We start from the raw sequence: 18,026 nt of genomic DNA on the forward strand, positions 1-18,026 counted from the left end.
TTTACAAGTTATATGTGTGCTTTTTTGTAAGATTGTTTTTGTGTGTTTATAATTCTAAGCAAATTAACACATGTATTTGTTGTTCAGTCGTTCAGTCACTCAGCTGTGTCCGACTCTTTGTGCAACCCCATGGACTGCAGCACGCCAGGCTTCCCTGTCCTTCACCATCTCCCAGAGCTTGCTCAAACTCATATCCATTGAGTCGGTGATGCCATCCAACCATCTCATCCTCTTATCCCCTTCTCCTGCCTTCAAACTTTTCCCAGCATCAGGGTCTTTTCCAGTGAGTTGGCTCTTCACATCAGGTGGCCAAAGTATTGGAACTTCAGCTTCAGCATGACTCCTTCTGGTGAATAATCAGGGTTGATTTCCTTTAGGATTGACTGGTTTGTGACCACCACCATCAAGATACAGATCTGTTCCATCATCACAAAGATCCCTCATACTACTTACTTTCCTGCTCCCTCACCTCCTAATCCCTGTCAGCCCTAATCTGTTCTCCGTAATTTTGTCGTTTTTGGAGACTGTTCCATAAATGGAAATCATGCAGTATGTATGGTTGAAATTGACTCTCCCCCACCCCCCACTCAAAATACCCTTGAGATTCATCCAAGTTGTTACATCCCAACAGTTAATTCCTTTCTATTGCTGAGCCATATTTCATGGTTTGAATATACCACAGTTTTTTTTAATAACCATTAGTGAATGGATTAAGGATATTTGGGTTTGTATTAGTTTGCTTGGGCTGCCATTACAAAGCACCACAAACTGCGTGGTTTAAACAACAAATTTATTGTTTCACAGTTCTGGAGGCTAGAAATCCAAGATCAAAGTATCAGTCAAATTGGTTCCTCCTGGAGGCAATGAGAGAGAATACATTTCATACCTCTTCCCTAGCTTCTGGTGGTTTGCTGGAAATCTTTAGGTTTTCTTGGTTTATAGAAGCATCACCCAGATTGCCACCTTCATCTTTCTATGAGGTTTTCATTTTGTATGTTTGTCTTCAAGTTTCCCCTTTTATAAGAATACCAGTCATACTGGATTAGAGCTCATCCCGAGGACCTCATTTTAAATTGATAACTTTTGTAGAGACTAAGTAAGGTCATATATCAAGGCACTGGGAACTTGAAAATAGAAGTTTGGGGAGGACGCAATTCAACCTATAACAGAGTTATTTTCAATTTTTAGCTATTACAAATAAAGCTGTACATGTTTATTCATGTACATTTGTGTACATGTTTTTGTGTGGATGTAGATTTTCATTTCTTGGGATAAATGCTCAGAAGTGTGCTGATTTTTATGGGAAATGCGTGTATGGTTTTAATTAATGTTTTTATCGATACAATTTACATATAACATTGAGTAAGTTTAAGGTATATAGTGTGCCAATTTGATACATTTATATTGCAAATACGATTATCACAGTAGCTTTAGCTAACACTTCAATTCTGTCACATAATTATCATTTATTTTTTGTGGCGAACTATTTGGTTTTTAGAAGAAATTGCCAAACTCCTTACCAGAGTAAAGAGGTAGCTGAGACTAGCTTGCATTGTTCAACCGAGTACTTCAAATTTTTTTTAAAGCTAGTATTTCTTTGTTTTGCCATAAAGATACAAGCTTTAGTTCCTTTTTACTGTATAAATAGACAAAAAATTGTCAAAATGCAGTATTCTAAGTATCAGTTGTCAGTGTTTTCTGTTTTTTTGTTTGTTTTTTTCAGTTCTGTCTTAATTTATAAAACTACATTTTGAAAGCTATCGTTAGTTAGGTTGTATAGTATGCTTGTTCAGTAGAAAGGAGTTCTCAAGTGATTGGTAAAATCTTATGAATATTTGATATTTGGTAAAGTATTTGATAAAAGGATTTAAATTTTTTATTGTGATTTTAAAAAAAACATAAAATTTACCATCTTAACCATTTTTAGATGAACAGTTTAGCAGTGTAAAGTAAATTGACATTACTATGAAACTAGTCTCCAGACCTTTTTCATCATGCAATTCTGAAACTCTAGGCTGCAGTCCATGGGGTCGTGAAGAGTCGGACACGACTGAGTGACTTCCCTTTCACTTTTCACTTTGATGCATTGGAGAAGGAAATGGCAACCCACTCCAGTGTTCTTGCCTGGAGAGTCCCAGGGACGGGGGAGCCTGGTGGGCTGCCGTCTATGGGGGCGCACAGAGTCGGACACGACTAAAGCGACTTAGCAGCAGCAGCATACCCATTAAACAAAACTTCCCTCCTCCCTGCCCCTCCCCAAAGAAAAACCTAGTAACCACCATTCTACTTTCTGTTTCTGTGAATTTGATACTTTAGGTATCTCATGTAAGTAGGATCATACGTACTTGTCTTTCTGTGACTAACTGGCTTTTTAAATTTACAATAATGTCTTGAACGTTCATGTACATTGTAGCATGTGACAGGACTTCCTTTTTTGTTAAGGATGAATAATATTCCATTGTATGTATTTGCCATATTTGTTTATTTATTCAGTTGTTGATGGACATGTGGATGCTTCCACTTCTTGGCTATTGTGAATTTCCTGCTTTGAATATGGGTGTGCAAATATCTTTTGACGACCCAACTTTCAAATATTTGGTATATACATGCTTGGGAGTAAGAGATTTGCTGAAGTATATGTCTGTTCTATTTTAAAAATTTTGAGGTACCTCTGTATTTTCCATAGTAGTTGCACAATTTTATAATCCTACCAACAGTGCACAAGTGTTCAATTTTTTTCCACATCGTTGCAGGCACTTATTATGTCTTCTTTTTTTTTTTTTTTCCAGCCATCCTAGAACATGTGAAGTGGTATTTCATTGTAGTTTTGATTTGGTTTCAATTCAGATCCTTTGTCTGTTTTTAAAATTTGTGTTGCTCGATTTTTTTGTTGAGTTCCAGAAATTCTTTGTATATTCTGGGTATTGACCTCTTATCAGATATGATTTGCAAATATTTTCTCTCATTCTGTAGGTTACCTTTTTACTCTGTTGATTGTGTCCTTTTATGTGTAAATGTTTTGACGTAGTCTCATTTGTCTGCTTGTGCTTTTGGTGTCATATTTAAGAAATCATTGCCAAGTCCAGTGTTATGAAGCTTTTCCCCTATGTTTTATTCTAGGAGTTTAATAGTTTTAGGTCTTACATTTAGATCTTTAATCCATTTTGAATTAATTTTTGTATATGGTGTGAGATATGAATGATCCATGTGCATCCTTTTGCGTGTGGATATCCAGTTTTCACAGCACCATTTTATGAAGCGAAACCCCATGGAATGGTCGTGGCACCCTTGTCAAAAGTCATTTGAGTGTGTATTCAAGGGTTTATTTCTGGCCTCTTGCATCTATTTCATTCGTCTGTATATCTGTCTTTATGCCAGTATTTCTACCTTTGTGATATGTTTTGAAGTCAGGAAGTGTGTTTCCTCCAAGGTTGTTTTCTTTTTCCCTAAACTGTTTTTGTTTTTTGGAGTCCCTTGAATTTTTCTATTTCTACCCAAAAAGACTTGGGATTTTGATAGGGATTATTTGAATCTGTATATTGTTTTGGGTAGTATGGGCATCTTAATATTAAGTCTTCTAATCACTAAACATAGAGTGTCTTTCCATTTTCTTGTGTGACTTAAAGCTTTAATTTCATCCAGCAGTGTTTTATAAATTTCAGTGTTTAAGTTCCCCACATCATTGGTAGGTTTGTTCCTAAGTCTTCATTTTGGTGCTACTGTAAATGGAATAGTTTTCCTTTTTGGATTGTTCATTTTTGGTGTGTAGAAGGACAGCTGACTTGTGTGTATTGGCTTTATGTCCTGCAACTTTGCTGAATTTGTTTATTCTAACAGTTTTTTTTGGTGGTGGGATGAAATCTTTAGAATTTTCTACATGTGAGACTGTTTCATCCAGTCTCACATGAACAGTCTCACATGAACAGATAATTTTGCTTCTTTCTTTCTAATATGGATGGGTTATATTTCTTTTTCTTGCCTAATTGGTTTGGATTGGACTTCCGGTACCATGTTGAATAGAAGTGGAGAGAGAGGCCATCATTGCCTTGTTCCTGATCTTACAGGGAAAGCTTTTAGTCTTTTATCATTATAGCTGCAGGCTTTTCATAAGTATTCTTTATTATATTATTTGAGGTTATTATTATTGTTGTTTAGTTGCTAAGTTGTCTCCGACTCTTTTGTGATGCCATGAACTGTAGCCCACTGGGCTCCTCTGTCCATGGGATTATGTTGAGGTACCTTTTTCACTGTCTAGTTTGTTGAGTGTTTTTATCATGAAAAGATGTTGAAACTTACCAAATACTTTCTCTATATCAGTTGAGATGATCATGAGGGGTTTTTGCTCTTCATTCTGTTAATATGGTACATTACAGTGCTTGATATTCATGTGCTGAACCAGGCTTGTATTTTGGGAGTAAATCCTACTGTGGTCATGGTGTCTATTACTTTTAATGTGCTATTGAATTTGGCTTGCGAATATTTTGTTGATGATTTTTGTGTTGGTGTTCATCAGGGGTATTGGTCTGCCATTTTTTGTAGCATCTTTATTTGGCTTAGATTTAATTTTTAAAAAGTAGTTTACATGTTTTAATCTTAAAATAATTTTGGAGTACAATATAGGTGTGACTCTCCCATCATTGTCATTGTGCAGAATTAGCAACCTTTTAGATTTGAAATGGGAAGTACCTATACTATGTTTATAAACTTTAGTGTGAAAACATTTGATTTCTGAACTTTAATATGAATATAATTCAAGCCTATGAATTATATGCTGTGGATATTAGTAGGGAAGGTTAGTGGTTTATATCAAGTGGATGCTAATGTTAGATATTTTAATAAGGTGTTACCTAATGAGAAGTGTTCAGTTCAGTCGCTCAGTTGTGTCCGACTCTTTGTGACCCCGTGAATCACAGCACGCCAGGCCTCCCTGTCCATCATCAACTCCCAGAGTGTACCCAAACTCATGTCCATCGAGTCGGTGTTGCCATCCAGCCATCTCATCCTCTGTCATCCCCATCTCCTCCCGCCCCCAATCCCTCCCAGCATCAGAGTCTTTTGCGTTGAGTCAACTCTTCGCATGAGGTGGCCAGAGTACTGGAGTTTCAGCCTCAGCATTAGTCCTTCCAGTGAACACCCGGGCTGATCTCCTTCAGAATGGACTGGTTGGATCTCCTTGCAGTCCAAGGGACTCTCAAGAGTCTTCTCCAACACCACAGTTCAAGAGCATCAATTCTTCGGCACTCAGCTTTCTTCACAGTCCAACTCTCACATCCATACATGACCACTGGAAAAACCATAGCCTTGACTAGACAGACCTTTGTTGGCAAAGTAATGTCTCTGCTTTTGAATATGGTATCTAGGTTGGTCATAACTTTCCTTCCAAGGAGTAAGCGTCTTTTAATTTCATGGCTCCAGTCACCATCTGCAGTGATTTTGGAGCCCAACAAAATAAAGTCTGACACTGTTTCCACTGTTTCCCCATCTATTTCCCACGAAGTGATGGGACCAGATGCCATGATCTTCGTTTTCTGAATGTTGAGCTTTAAGCCAACTTTTTCACTCCCCTTTTTCACCTTCATCAAGAGGCTCTTTAGTTCCTCTTTACTTTCTGCCATAAGGGTGGTGTCATCTGCATATCTGAGGTTATTGATATTTCTCCCAGCAATCTTGATTCCAGCTTGTGCTTCTTCCAGCCCAGCATTTCTCATGATGTACTCTGCATAGAAGTTAAATAAGCAGGGTGACAATATACAGCCTTGACGTACTCCTTTTCCTATTTGGAACCAGTCTATTGTTCCATGTCCAGTTCTAACTGTTGCTTCCTGACCTGCATATAGGTTTCTCAAGAGGCAGGTCAGGTGGTCTGGTATTCCCATCTCTTTCAGAATTTTCCACAGTTTATTGTTACACACTGTCAAAGGCTGTGGCATAGTCAGTAAAGCAGAAATAGATGTTTTTCTGGAACTCTCTTGCTTTTTCGATGTCCCAACGGATATTGGCAGTTTGATCTCTGGTTCCTCTGCGTTTTCTAAAACCATCTTGAACGTCTGGAAGTTCACGGTTCACGTACTGCTGAAGCCAGGCTTGCAGATTTCAAAAATGAGAAGTGTAAGGGACAAGAAATATTAAATATGTAGCGTATATATAATGTTTGTGATCATAATAAAATGAACCAAAAATACTGTGCTTGGTAGTGGTGGTGGTTTAGTCGCTAAGTCATGTCCGACTCTTACGACCCCATGGACTATAGCCCTCCAGGCTCCATCCATGGGATTCTCCAGGCAGGAATACTGGAGTTGGTTGCCATTTCCTTCTCCAGAGGATCTTCCTGACTCAGGAATCGAACCCAGGTCTCCTGCATTGCAGGCAGATGCTTTACCGACTGAGCTACAAGGGAAGCCTCTTACCTTGTAGCTTGGTAGTAGTAACTGCAATTCTGAATTTTAAGATTAAATTTCCCACTGTTCTCTATAAATTGATTTATTTTACACTATATGCTTTATTAACTGAACTGTATCTAAGTTACAGTTGTATCTCCATTTCAGGTGGATTATTAATAAATACTCAAGATTTCATTTAGATATGTTTTAGTGCCTTGAATAAATGTGAAAGTTCTTGATGTAACTAGAGAGCATATGAAATAAAAATGTGAATTTCCCTCAAAATCTGGGTGGGATTATCTTGTCTTTATCTACTTTGTTTTGACATCTGCTATTGCTTGAAATATGTCAGTGAGCCAGTAGTGCCCACTATGAAGTGGGTTTGATGGTAATACTACATGGTGTTTATATCATGCTGCATGCCATTTACAAGTGTTAACACATGGAATTAGCTGGTTGTTGTAAATTTGATTTTCAGATCTAGACACTCATTTATACCAGCTAATTTTGTCTCACCTCTGAAATGTTGAAAGCCACTCCACCCTCTAGTAATTGCTGCTGTTTACTCACGGTGACTTAACATACAGAAAGTTATGTCAGTGGGGCACATATTTTAAATTACTGCAGAAAGCGTTAAATCCTGGTATTAATATTCAAGTATAAGTGTGATGAAGAGTGAACATTGACAATACTTTAAAAAGTGATTCATGGTCTAGCTGTTGACCTTACAGCCTGAGGTATGATTTTTAAGGTGACAGTATTTGATAAAACAAATATTTTACCTGTTTTGATATCTATTTTGTGATAGGGCCAGATACTGTCTAGTCAACTGCAGCTGGTGAGGCAAATTGGGGAATTAGCAGTCTTGGAGTTAGAAAGCTGCTATGTGTCACTATATCAGGTATGATATGGTATTTGGTGTCTAGCAGCAGTCATTGCAAGTATGGAGACAGATGAGAGGAGGACGGTATTGTGGCATTTAGATTAGGGCAAGCAGAGAGATACACACAGACTTTTTTAGGTTGGTTCAGGGCAGGATTCCAGTTCCTGGGATGGAGCTGGTAGATACAGGAAGAACGAGGCAGAGTATTGATCCTTGGATGACTCAGTCACAGGGTACGACTGAGTACAGAGTGATAGAGTAGTGGGTCTGCAGGAATAAGGTAGAAGCCTTTTCTCATCCCCTTCCCCTCCCCCCTACCATGGTCGCACTCATGTATTGTGAAGTTAACTATGGTGTGCTAAATTTCTACAGAAATCAGAACTGATGGTCAAGAACTGGGGCAAGCTGACTAGATTGGGCCAGGTGATCCTAATTGTGGTTAGGATTTGAGTCACATTTGCAAAGTATTGGGGAATGTGGGTAGACAAGGAAATAAGATTGCTGAGCATCTACTATCATACATTTAAAAATAGGAGGGGAACAGGTGGATGTTTCCAGTTCTGTCTGGCTTAGTTTCTGGCAGTGTATAGTGATGCCAGATCTGTGTAGACTGTGCCCCAGCTTGCTCCTTCCCCTCTTCCTGAAAGTAAAAGTTGTTTTTGAAGTGTTGTGGCATTAGATGTGTTCACTTTGTCCACTTAGTTATTTTAAAGTTTCTGGTTTTTTTTTTTGGTCTTCCCTTCCTTCTATATATTACTTTTTAAGTTTGTAAGGGGAGATATGTGACCTTTCCTATAGTTAGGAAATGTAGACAGGATTATTAATTCCCTTATGTATTTTGATTTCTTCTAGTCATACCTTCTCCAGATTACCTATTCCTGCTCTGGAACAGGTGCAACCATTCGAAATTTTTTAGGACTCCTAAATGTATTTGCAAATGATAATATGTGGTAGGTGTAATATGAGTATGCTATCAAGAAACATTTAGGTTAAAATTGTGTTGCTGGTCTGAGTATACATGATCATTGCTTGATTGTCATTCTCAGAAAGCTATTAGTAGAAATTGTGGCCCTGACGGTAAAGAATCCCCCTACAATGCAGGAGATGAAGGTTCGATTGCTGAGTCGGGAAGATCCTCTATAGAAGGGAATGGCTACCTGCTCAAGTATTCTGGCGTGGAATTTCCTTGGACAGAGGAGCCTGGCAGGCTACAGTCCATGGGGTCACAAAGAGTTGGATATGGCTGAGCATGCACAGATTTATATGCAAGGAGATAAACAGAGGGAAGAAAAACATCTTTTTGAGCAAGGAGAAATCTTTTTAAAAGGTTATTAATCATCAAAGGGGCAATAGTAGATTTTGTCTTTGAAGGTAGGTATTTATGTCTAATTTAATTTTTTGGTGAGCTTTTCATTTCTTGCCCTATGTATTCAGTGTTGCCATATATCATTTAACATGAGGAATGACAGTGATTTTCCTGTTTTGATTAAACATACTACTCCAGGAACTAGTCTGGAACATACCTTTGGGTTTTGTCTGGAATTCATATAAAAATTTCTGTTCTCTGCTAATCTTGAATAGGTGAACATAATAAAGATAATTTTATTATAGAAGTCAGGATTTCTTATAGATGCTTAACTTTATAACATTATGTACCTAAAATATGAATAAATCAGGTTTTAGCAACAGAGATAGTTTTGTAGTTCCTCAGATAGTTCAGATATTAAGAGAAGACATTGAGAAATAAATTTCCACCCTCATAGTTGACTTTTTTTCTTACTAACAATAACATCATAATTAAAATTTTTAAATTATCCACATTTTCACCACTCTGATACATCAGCTGTTTTCCTTTGTGTTGTTTTTTGGTTAATATTGTATCCTAATACAAGACTTATAAGTTGTCAAAGTTGCTGCACAGTCATAAGTAGTTTCAGTGTATAAATATTAATTACATTTTTGTACTATAAGTTAGTTCATGGCTGGACATTTACCCTATTTTTAAGTGTTTGTATTATAATGATGGTGGCATTTCAGAAGGGTATATACATTTCCAAGATGTGATCCTTATAGATAGAAGAATGTAATAACCCTTTTGGGCGAGTGTTAGTTAAGGGGGTAGTGTGTGGTATATGTGCTGAATTTGCTAGCTTTTAGCAGTTATTTCTGCATTTTCAGGGAGAGAATTAACACACCAGCTACTTTCAGTGCTGCCTCCACTCCCCAGTAACATGTGGATTCTGAGGGACCTTGTTAGTGATGACTTTGTTTTGTAGCTTTTATTTTCTATCTTGAGACCCCTTGGGATTGAATTAAAGGAACTTTGAAAAACAATCATTCTTTTATAAAAAGAAATCAGAATTACTTTAAGGTTTTTAAACAATATCAAAGAAAAGCAGATTTTTTGTATTTTTTTACTTTTTCAGCAATGGGTGGGTAGTTTTAATCATTTAAGTCATTATTTGGAGTTAGGATGCAAGTATACTTATATATTTAATATATATTTGTGTCTGTGTGCCAGAGTAGTAGTTATCCAACAGGTTTTCAGAAGTGGAAAAAGAAGAAAGTTTTTGTTATTGAATTAATTAACGTAAACACAATTGAATATTGATAACTTGAAAAGTATAGTGATCAAATTTCAGCTTTTAGATCTCTGTTTATATCAAAAGCAGTACTGCTGAAAGCGTTTACTTGAATTTAACATATAGAGTAAAAATATATATATATATAATCACCCATTATTTTTTCACCTAGTAATTATATATGAATATACTCAATAAATCTTTAATGACAGTGTATTATGCACTTGAGGCTAAGGAAGTGGTTTTACTTTAAAGTATATTACTCAACCTATCAACAAATGTGTTTGCTTAGGTTTCAGTAAGAAGCAGCAAAATCTAGTTGTTATTGGTTGTATTTTTTTCCCAAAAGGAAAATAGCGATTGAGAGTTAAAGCAAATTTCATTTCTATGCTTTATCCTCCAAAGCTGTTAGAATGTTAACTCTCTAATAGTAGTTACAGAGAATTGGTACAAATACTGAAAATCTCAAGAGTTTTTCTTTGACATTAGGTGAGAGCTCCACCTTGTGATCTTTGAGCATATTTCTTAAAAATTAATAACCTACATACAGTAGGCCTAAAATGTTGTGGTGAGTTTGACTATTAAACTTACACTTTTATTTGAGCTTTATGTATTCTTAAAATTTCTGGATTCCCAATTTAGGTCAAATGGCATTAAGTACATTTAAAGACTTTGTGAATTTTTAATGAAAATCTTTGAGGGAGGCAAATTGTACTTATATATAGCTATAAACGTTTAAAATAAAAAGGGAAAAATTCTAAGTTCTTCTTGCAGATAAAGTTTATATTCTTGAAAGAAAAGTAAAAGCTCAGGATACATGGACTTTAATATTATGTTTAATAGTAAGTGGCAGTAGGCGCTTTGTCTTACTGTTACAGGTAGTTCCATAAGGGCAAGGATCATTGATCCCCTGTTCATCACTGTACACCTAGTGATCACCATTACATTTAACACATGGTAGATACTTTTACTTGGATGGATGGATTTTTTAATATTTAGAAACTTGAAAAAGCAGGTGTTTCACTGGGATAGAGAGTTGGCTAGTTTAATAGTTTTTTCTAAACCTATTAGACCATGGGAAAATGCTTCTTTTTAAAATACAGATACCTTGTCTGGGAGATTTACATCTTTATAAATTCTGTTTTTCTTTTGTGTTTGCTTTGGTTTCTAATTACCAAATATGTGTTAGTATCGCCCTACTTTGAGCAAAATAATTTGACCTGGCAAGACTTCTTATACACTAGAAATTAATTTTGTGTTATTTAGAGGAATATAGTATATCATACAATACCTGTTTTATTTAGTGAAGTGAAAGTGTTTGTCACTAAGTCGTGGTCTGACTCTTTGTGATCCCATGTTCTGTAGCCCACCAGGGCTCCTCTGTCCATGGGATTTCCTAGGCCAGAATACTGGAGTGGGTAGCCATTCCCTTCTTGAGGGGATCTTCCTTACCCAGGGATTGAACCTGGGTCTCCTGCATTGCAGGCAGATTCTTTGCCATCTGAGCCACCAGGGAAGCCTGTTTTATTTAATGCTGTCTGCTTTTCAGAGCTGAGTCATTTTTTATGTCCCTTGGGAGCATACATTTATGAACTGTCTTTAAAGTCTGCTTAAAAACTGTGTATTAATATTTAGGGAATGCTGTGTATTTAGGGAACTGTGTATTTAGGGAATGCACGGAGTTTGGTTTTATAAAGCGTTCAAATGAAGGGGTGGGGGCAGGTAGGGAAACAGACACAGCAAGTCTTTATTTCCATTTTGTCATCTAGATGATGTGTTGATTAGAACTGATTAACTCTATACCTTGCCAACTCACTAAATAAAAATCAAAATAGTTCTCTTTTCTTAAAATAGTTTTCTTTCTAAAATAAGTTGGGGGCTTCCCTGGTGGCTCAGTCAGTTGTAAAGAATCCACCTATCAATGCAGGACATGGGTTCGGTCCTTGGTCTGTGAAGATCCCATATGACACAGAGCAACTGAGCCCATCTGCCACAATTACTGAGACTGCTCTCTAGAGCCCACATGCTGCAGATACTGAAATCCATGTACCTAGGGCCTGTGCTCTGTAACAAGAGAAGCTACTGCAATGAGAAGCTTGTGCACTGCAGCTAGAGAGTAGCTCCTGCTTGCTGCAACTAGAGAAGAAAGCCATGCATCAATGAAGACCCAGCACAGCTCAAAATAAAATAATAAAATAAGTTGGGATTTTTAGGAGGCTGGAGTGTATCCTACATGTGATGATGAGTCCCAACTCTGATGTACAATTACATATTAGTAGCCATTTATGATGTGTTTTAGAGATTTAAAATTAATGGAAAAATTGATCAGTTTCAATTTAGAGCATTCATGAGATGAACTTCTCATCACTATGTGGTATTTGAAGATTTATTAATTATTTGATATGTTTAGTCTTTAGGTGGCCACCAAGTATAAGATTCACTTGGAAATAAAAGCATAAAGTTTTAAAACAAAGTTATACATAAGATTAAAAGCTTCAGACCCAGCCTATTTTCTCTTTTATAGGCTTTTCATTTGCTTTTTTAGATCACCCTCTTACTGGGAAATTGCATCTTCCTATGGCCAGGCTTAGTTTGGTCACAAATGTATTCATCTGTTGTTCATATGACATTACTGGTATTTAAATTGATTATAAGTTCCTTGAAGGAATAGATCAATCTGGGCTAACATTTTTTTCCATTTTCCTGTTAAATGCAGGTGGTATTATCATGAAGTAGTTAGTTATTAAAAAACAGGCTTTGAATCTCTGTTTTTATTTTCTGTGATAGAAGAATCTGTTTTTAAAATGTTTCAAAATTATATCTTAGATTTTTAAAATTAGCTCCTTTTAACTATACATCATAAGCAAAAGCTAGAGAATTTTTAGGCATTTTGTATTATGGTTTAAACTTGTCATAAAGATTTTACAATGAGTAAAAGTCACATTGTGTTTCTAGTTAGGGCATCTGTCTTTTTTAAGCCATACTAGAGAATTATAACAAATTCTAAAAAATAATTGTAATAGAAGCTTCTTTCTTTGTATTTGTTGTTACTATTGTGGGGCTACAATAGTTGCAACAAATCCGTATCTAGAAAAAGCAGTCAAATGCAAAGGATAGAAATCCTTATTTACTAAAACACTTTAGCAGACACTTGGAAATTTAGTTTTTGGGTATATACCCTTCCCAACATTTTTGGTGTGTTTATAATAAATATGGCATTTCTTCTACCCCACCCCCCATCCTTTTTAAAGGAATTGTCTGCCTTAGAAGAAAGACGCAAACCATCATTTTACCCACATAAATATATGACTACATTTCTGACATTGGGGCGTTACAGAAGATGATAAAGAAATGATAGCAGCTCCAGAAATACCAACTGATTTTAATCTACTTCAGTAAGTATATTATGATAATTTCTAAATACATGTTTTTTCCACAAAATGGGAACTGTATTAACTTCAGTTAAAGTTACTTCTGCTTGAGAAGATACAGTGTTTCAGTATAAGATAGCATGCATACTTTGAAATAGTTTATACCAATGCTTACTAGATTCTGTAATAGTAATTCCATGCCTTTTTTTGTAGTGTGCTTATTTTGTAATTTAGATACTGGAGAATTTATTATTTTTGCTGTTCAGTTCTTCGAGTCCATACTTGGTTTTACAATAACAACTGTTTTGAAGGGGGTGTCATGAAATTCTTACGTGTTCTCATTAGTAAGGAATATATACCATGCAATAGCGTTTAGGATGTAATGTCAGATTGTCAGATTTCTGTTTAAAATCAAGTGACAGACTGAAACAGATGTAGGAGGTTAAGACATGCTCTCCTTTTTTTCCCCAAAAACAAATTACATGCTCATTGGTTCATAAAGTGATTTCAACATAGGTATTTTCTTTACCCTTGTCTTAAAAGCTGCTTATATGCCTTCCTCAACTTTTATTCTCATTACTCTTTAGTGTTTCATGTAGGAAAGAATTTGAGCTACTATTTGCAGTAGTGATTTAAATTCTAAGCTCCAGTTTCATGAGATGCCTAAGAGAAGAGTGAACCTTTAAACTGCTCGTGGACCCTATTAACTTTACACACACATATACCACACTATGTTTGTTATTAGGATCTTTAAAAGACTTGATTTTAAAACATATCCTGGTTGCTAAAAATTTTGAAAACGACAGATATCCTCATACATATTGGTGTCTGGTGTCTGCTTTTGATATTTTTTAGATTTTCATTTAAAAAGTAATTTTATCATTTTCAGACTGTTGAGTTTACTAGGATATTTATTACCAGTATTTCAAAGCATGTTTTTTAATATGATTTTAGTCCCAGTTTATATTGACTCTTCTTAGTTTCTTGAAGAAAGCTTCTTGTTTTTCTTTTAGTTTCTTTGAGGGAGGATATGGGATAATCTTAAAAAAAGTAATTTTTGGTTTGACTATTACAATATTATCTTATGAAGTTTCTTGAACGTGTTAATACAGTAGAGATAATTTTAAAAGTTTTTGTTATAGAGTATTGACTATTAGACTATCTGGAGTAATTAGGACCTGAAATAGGATAATCAGTTCAGTTCAGTTGCTCAGTCATGTCTGACTCTTTGCAACCCCATAGACTGCAGCACGCCAGGCTTCCCTGTCCTTCACCAACTCCCGGAGCTTGCTCAAACTCATGTCCATCGAGTTGGATGCCATCCAACCATCTCATCCTCTGTCGTCTCCTCCTGCCTTCAATCTTGCCCAGCATCAGGGTCTTTTCCAATGAGTCAGTTTTTCGCATCAGGTGGAAATAGGATAATAGATAAGAGGAAATTGCTATTGTGGAGGTAAACTAGGCAGTATTTGATTGGGTATGTGAGGTTGGGGCAGGGTAAAGAGAAAGGAGTGGAAGATTCATTCCTGTGACAGATGACTAATTGAAGTTTCAGACCACTAAAAGGTTAACCCAGTATACTCTGTGAACATATTAGCATATTGTAATTTCACCTAGGATAGATTTTTGTTGTTTTTATCTTAAAAACAAAGGGAAGCGATAGAGAAAGACAGGCTCAGAAGAATATTTCTTCTCTGGTTTGGGAATTTTTAGACTGTCACCCTGATTACTCCAGTTTTCTTCAGAAGGTTTTCCAGTTAGTAATTAAACCTGTAGTGGCTCATTCTTTTGGTTGGGATAGCCTGGAGATGAGAATTCAGAGTGTAATTGAGCCATTGATTACTCTTTGGTCATTGGAATATTGGCAAAGACTAGTGATTGCTGACTTGGAGCATTTACTGAGCTTTCTAAGGGAGCTAGTGTCCCACCCATGTCTTGGGGAAGAAAAAAGTATTACACACCAGGATGTTTAAAAACATTTTCGATTTTTTTTTTTTTTTTGCAAAGCCATTTAGGCATGTGGGAAGATTATTGATGACAGCAGTCTTAAAGATGTAAGAGGTGTGAGTTTCAGGGTTAATGTTAAGTAGTCATTCAGGTTTTGGTGCATTAACTATGGGAAATGGTGTTTATTACAGGCTATTTTCCTCTCAGCATTGTAGGACATAGTTAGGATTGCCAGTATCTTCTATACATTGCTTACATAACTTTGTAGGTAAGTGCTATAAATAGTAATTTTTTACCCTGCTAACACCTTAGCCATTATTTTACATTTATAAAAAGTATTCCTAACTCACAGCCTCTGGACAACTGGTTATTATAGCAATAAAAATGGAAATAGAAGAAGTTTAATTAGAGAAGACTAGCTTTAGAAATCGGGGAAGGCAATGGCACCCCACTCCAGTACTCTTGCCTGGAAAATCCCGTGGACGGAGGAGCCTGGTAGGCTGTAGTCCATGGGGTCGCGAAGAGTCGGACACGACTGAGCGACTTCACTTTGACTTTTCACTTTCATGCATTGGAGAAGGTTATCTCATACCTAGTGCTAAAATATTGGAGAAGGCAATGGCACCCCACTCCAATACTCTTGCCTGGAAAATCCCATGGATGGAGGAGCCTCGTAGGCTGCAGTCCATGGGGTCACTAAGAGTCGGACATGACTGAGCGACTTTACTTTCACTTTTCATTTTCGTGCATTGGAGAAGGAAATGGCAACCCAGTCCAGTGTTCTTGCCTGGAGAATCCCAGGGACAGGGAAGCCTGGTGGGCTGCTGTCTATGGGGTCGCACAGTCGGACACGACTGTGGCGACTTAGCAGCAGCAGCAGTGCTAAAATACAGTTTGCCTGAGCACCATGATCTCTGAATCAAAAAATGAAACCAGCCATTCTAATAGAACAGCACAGTTCTTAGAGTTAGAAGTTTGAGAGCCCCTGTTTTCATTTTTATACTCTGGTTAAAAGTTAACAAGAGAAATGTTTAGACGTTTGTGTTTTAGATTAATGTTTTTGTGTTATATAATTTTATATGTTTGGTAATATGCTACGATATGATACTTTGGAAAAGCATCTTAATTACATTTAATACTAATGTAGTTTTGTAATGAGTTAACCTGGCCTTTCTTTTAGAAAATATGGCAAAATTTAGAAACTCCATTTACTTTTCTAAGACAGCTTTTAAATAATTGCTTATCTTTTTGTCATAGGGAGTCAGAAACACACTTTTCTTCTGACACAGATTTTGAAGACATTGAAGGAAAAAACCAAAAGCAAGGCAAAGGAAAAGTATGTACAGAATATATGTCTTTATTTTTGTTCTTTAGCTCATAATTACACATATGAATATATATATGCATATATATTTTTAGTTACGTCTCAGATGTTGTTTTCTTTTAAAAATGCTTTTTTCCACTGATAAGTATGGTAAGCTTTTGAACACATGTGGTTTCTTTGACTTCTAGACCAAATACCTTTTGATTCTCTACTTCTACTACTATAAACTTGGAATTAATAAGTCATTATTTCCAGTAGTTTATTTTATAAAGCATTGTATGCTAAAGCAAAATGTGATATTCTATTGGTTTTATTTTTACTGACATGAGTAGTCCAATATAAAGCAAATTGGTAAATTTCTTTCTCTAAAGTACCCTAAAAATGTAACCTATGAGGTTTACTATTGACAGTGACTCTTTATGAATAATGTCAAGGATAAAAACGAACAAAGTGAAGTTCTGAGTCAATAGAATGCAAGTTTAGAGTATGAGTGGGTAGCCTGAGAGATGTGGATAACTTAGTGAATGGTTAAATTATTTTGGAAAGTACCTTTGACTCTGTGCATGTGTAAATACGTTGTGCAAAAGATGACTCTTTTTGTTCAGCATTTTCTTTGCCAAAATGAATTCTGGATTCATATTTTCTCATGACACATTTACTTAAAAATGTCTAAATAATGCTGAAATGTATGATGAACAGAGTAAAAATTTCTCATTTTAAATATGTAAACATTTTGATGAACATACACACATATATAAACATGCATGTAGAATTTTACTTAAATGGAATCAAACTATGCAAACTGTTTCATTTGCTTTTAAAACTTAATGGTATGTTGTCAGAAGCTTTCCTATCAGTGAATTTTTCCCCTCTGTAATTTTTGATGGTGTCATAGTATCACATGTTTTTAAAAATTTTTATTTATTTATTTGCACTGGGTCTCAGTTGTAGCATGTGGGATCTAGCTCCCTGACCAGGGATCAAACTTGGTTCCCTTGCATTGGGAGCACGAAGTCCCAACCACTGGACCACCAGGGAAGTCCCATAGTATCACATTTTATATATGGAACATAATTTATTTAACTAGTCCTTGGAATATCTTTTTAGAGTGCACATAATCCATGTGTTTCATATTTCCTATGCACTCTTAGTCTCTTAAAAAGTAGTAGTATGAGAGAGAACATGTGAATGAATACACATGTTAACGCATGACTACCCAAATACAGCCATAATTCTAGTGGGTAGTTAACAGTTATTCATTAGAAAATCATTTTTTATTGGTTCTGTAGCCATCTTTCAAAACCGAAATTCTGCTTTTGGCTTTGATTTAATTTGCAAGTTGGGATAAGACTTATAGTGGCATCTGAATAGAGTAGTCACTGCCCTTGGTTATTAGGGGGTCAGATCAAAGATTTATTATAACAGTAATCATATTTTGACCCTATACCATGTACGTTCGATGCACTGTGCTAATAATTTTACCTATTATCTAACATTTGAACAACCGTAGATTAGAAAACTTCCTTATTTTTATAGACA

General features: G+C 36.0%; 1 protein-coding gene across 8 annotated transcripts in view; it reads left to right on the forward strand.

Annotated features, from left to right (window-relative positions):
* Nucleotides 1-18,026, forward strand: part of STAG2 (STAG2 cohesin complex component) — a 133,390-nt gene that overhangs the window by 39,810 nt on the left and 75,554 nt on the right. For all 8 annotated transcript variants that reach the window (XM_061409518.1, XM_061409522.1, XM_061409520.1 and 5 more), the window contains exons 2-3: nucleotides 13,097-13,240; nucleotides 16,421-16,499. In XM_061409518.1, coding sequence (XP_061265502.1) covers nucleotides 13,197-13,240; nucleotides 16,421-16,499 — 123 coding nt within the window. In that variant the 5' untranslated portion in view covers nucleotides 13,097-13,196. The remainder of the gene's footprint in view (nucleotides 1-13,096; nucleotides 13,241-16,420; nucleotides 16,500-18,026) is intronic.

The sequence above is a fragment of the Bos javanicus genome, chromosome X (genome assembly GCF_032452875.1).
Source record: "Bos javanicus breed banteng chromosome X, ARS-OSU_banteng_1.0, whole genome shotgun sequence".
Classification (NCBI taxonomy): domain Eukaryota; kingdom Metazoa; phylum Chordata; class Mammalia; order Artiodactyla; family Bovidae; genus Bos; species Bos javanicus.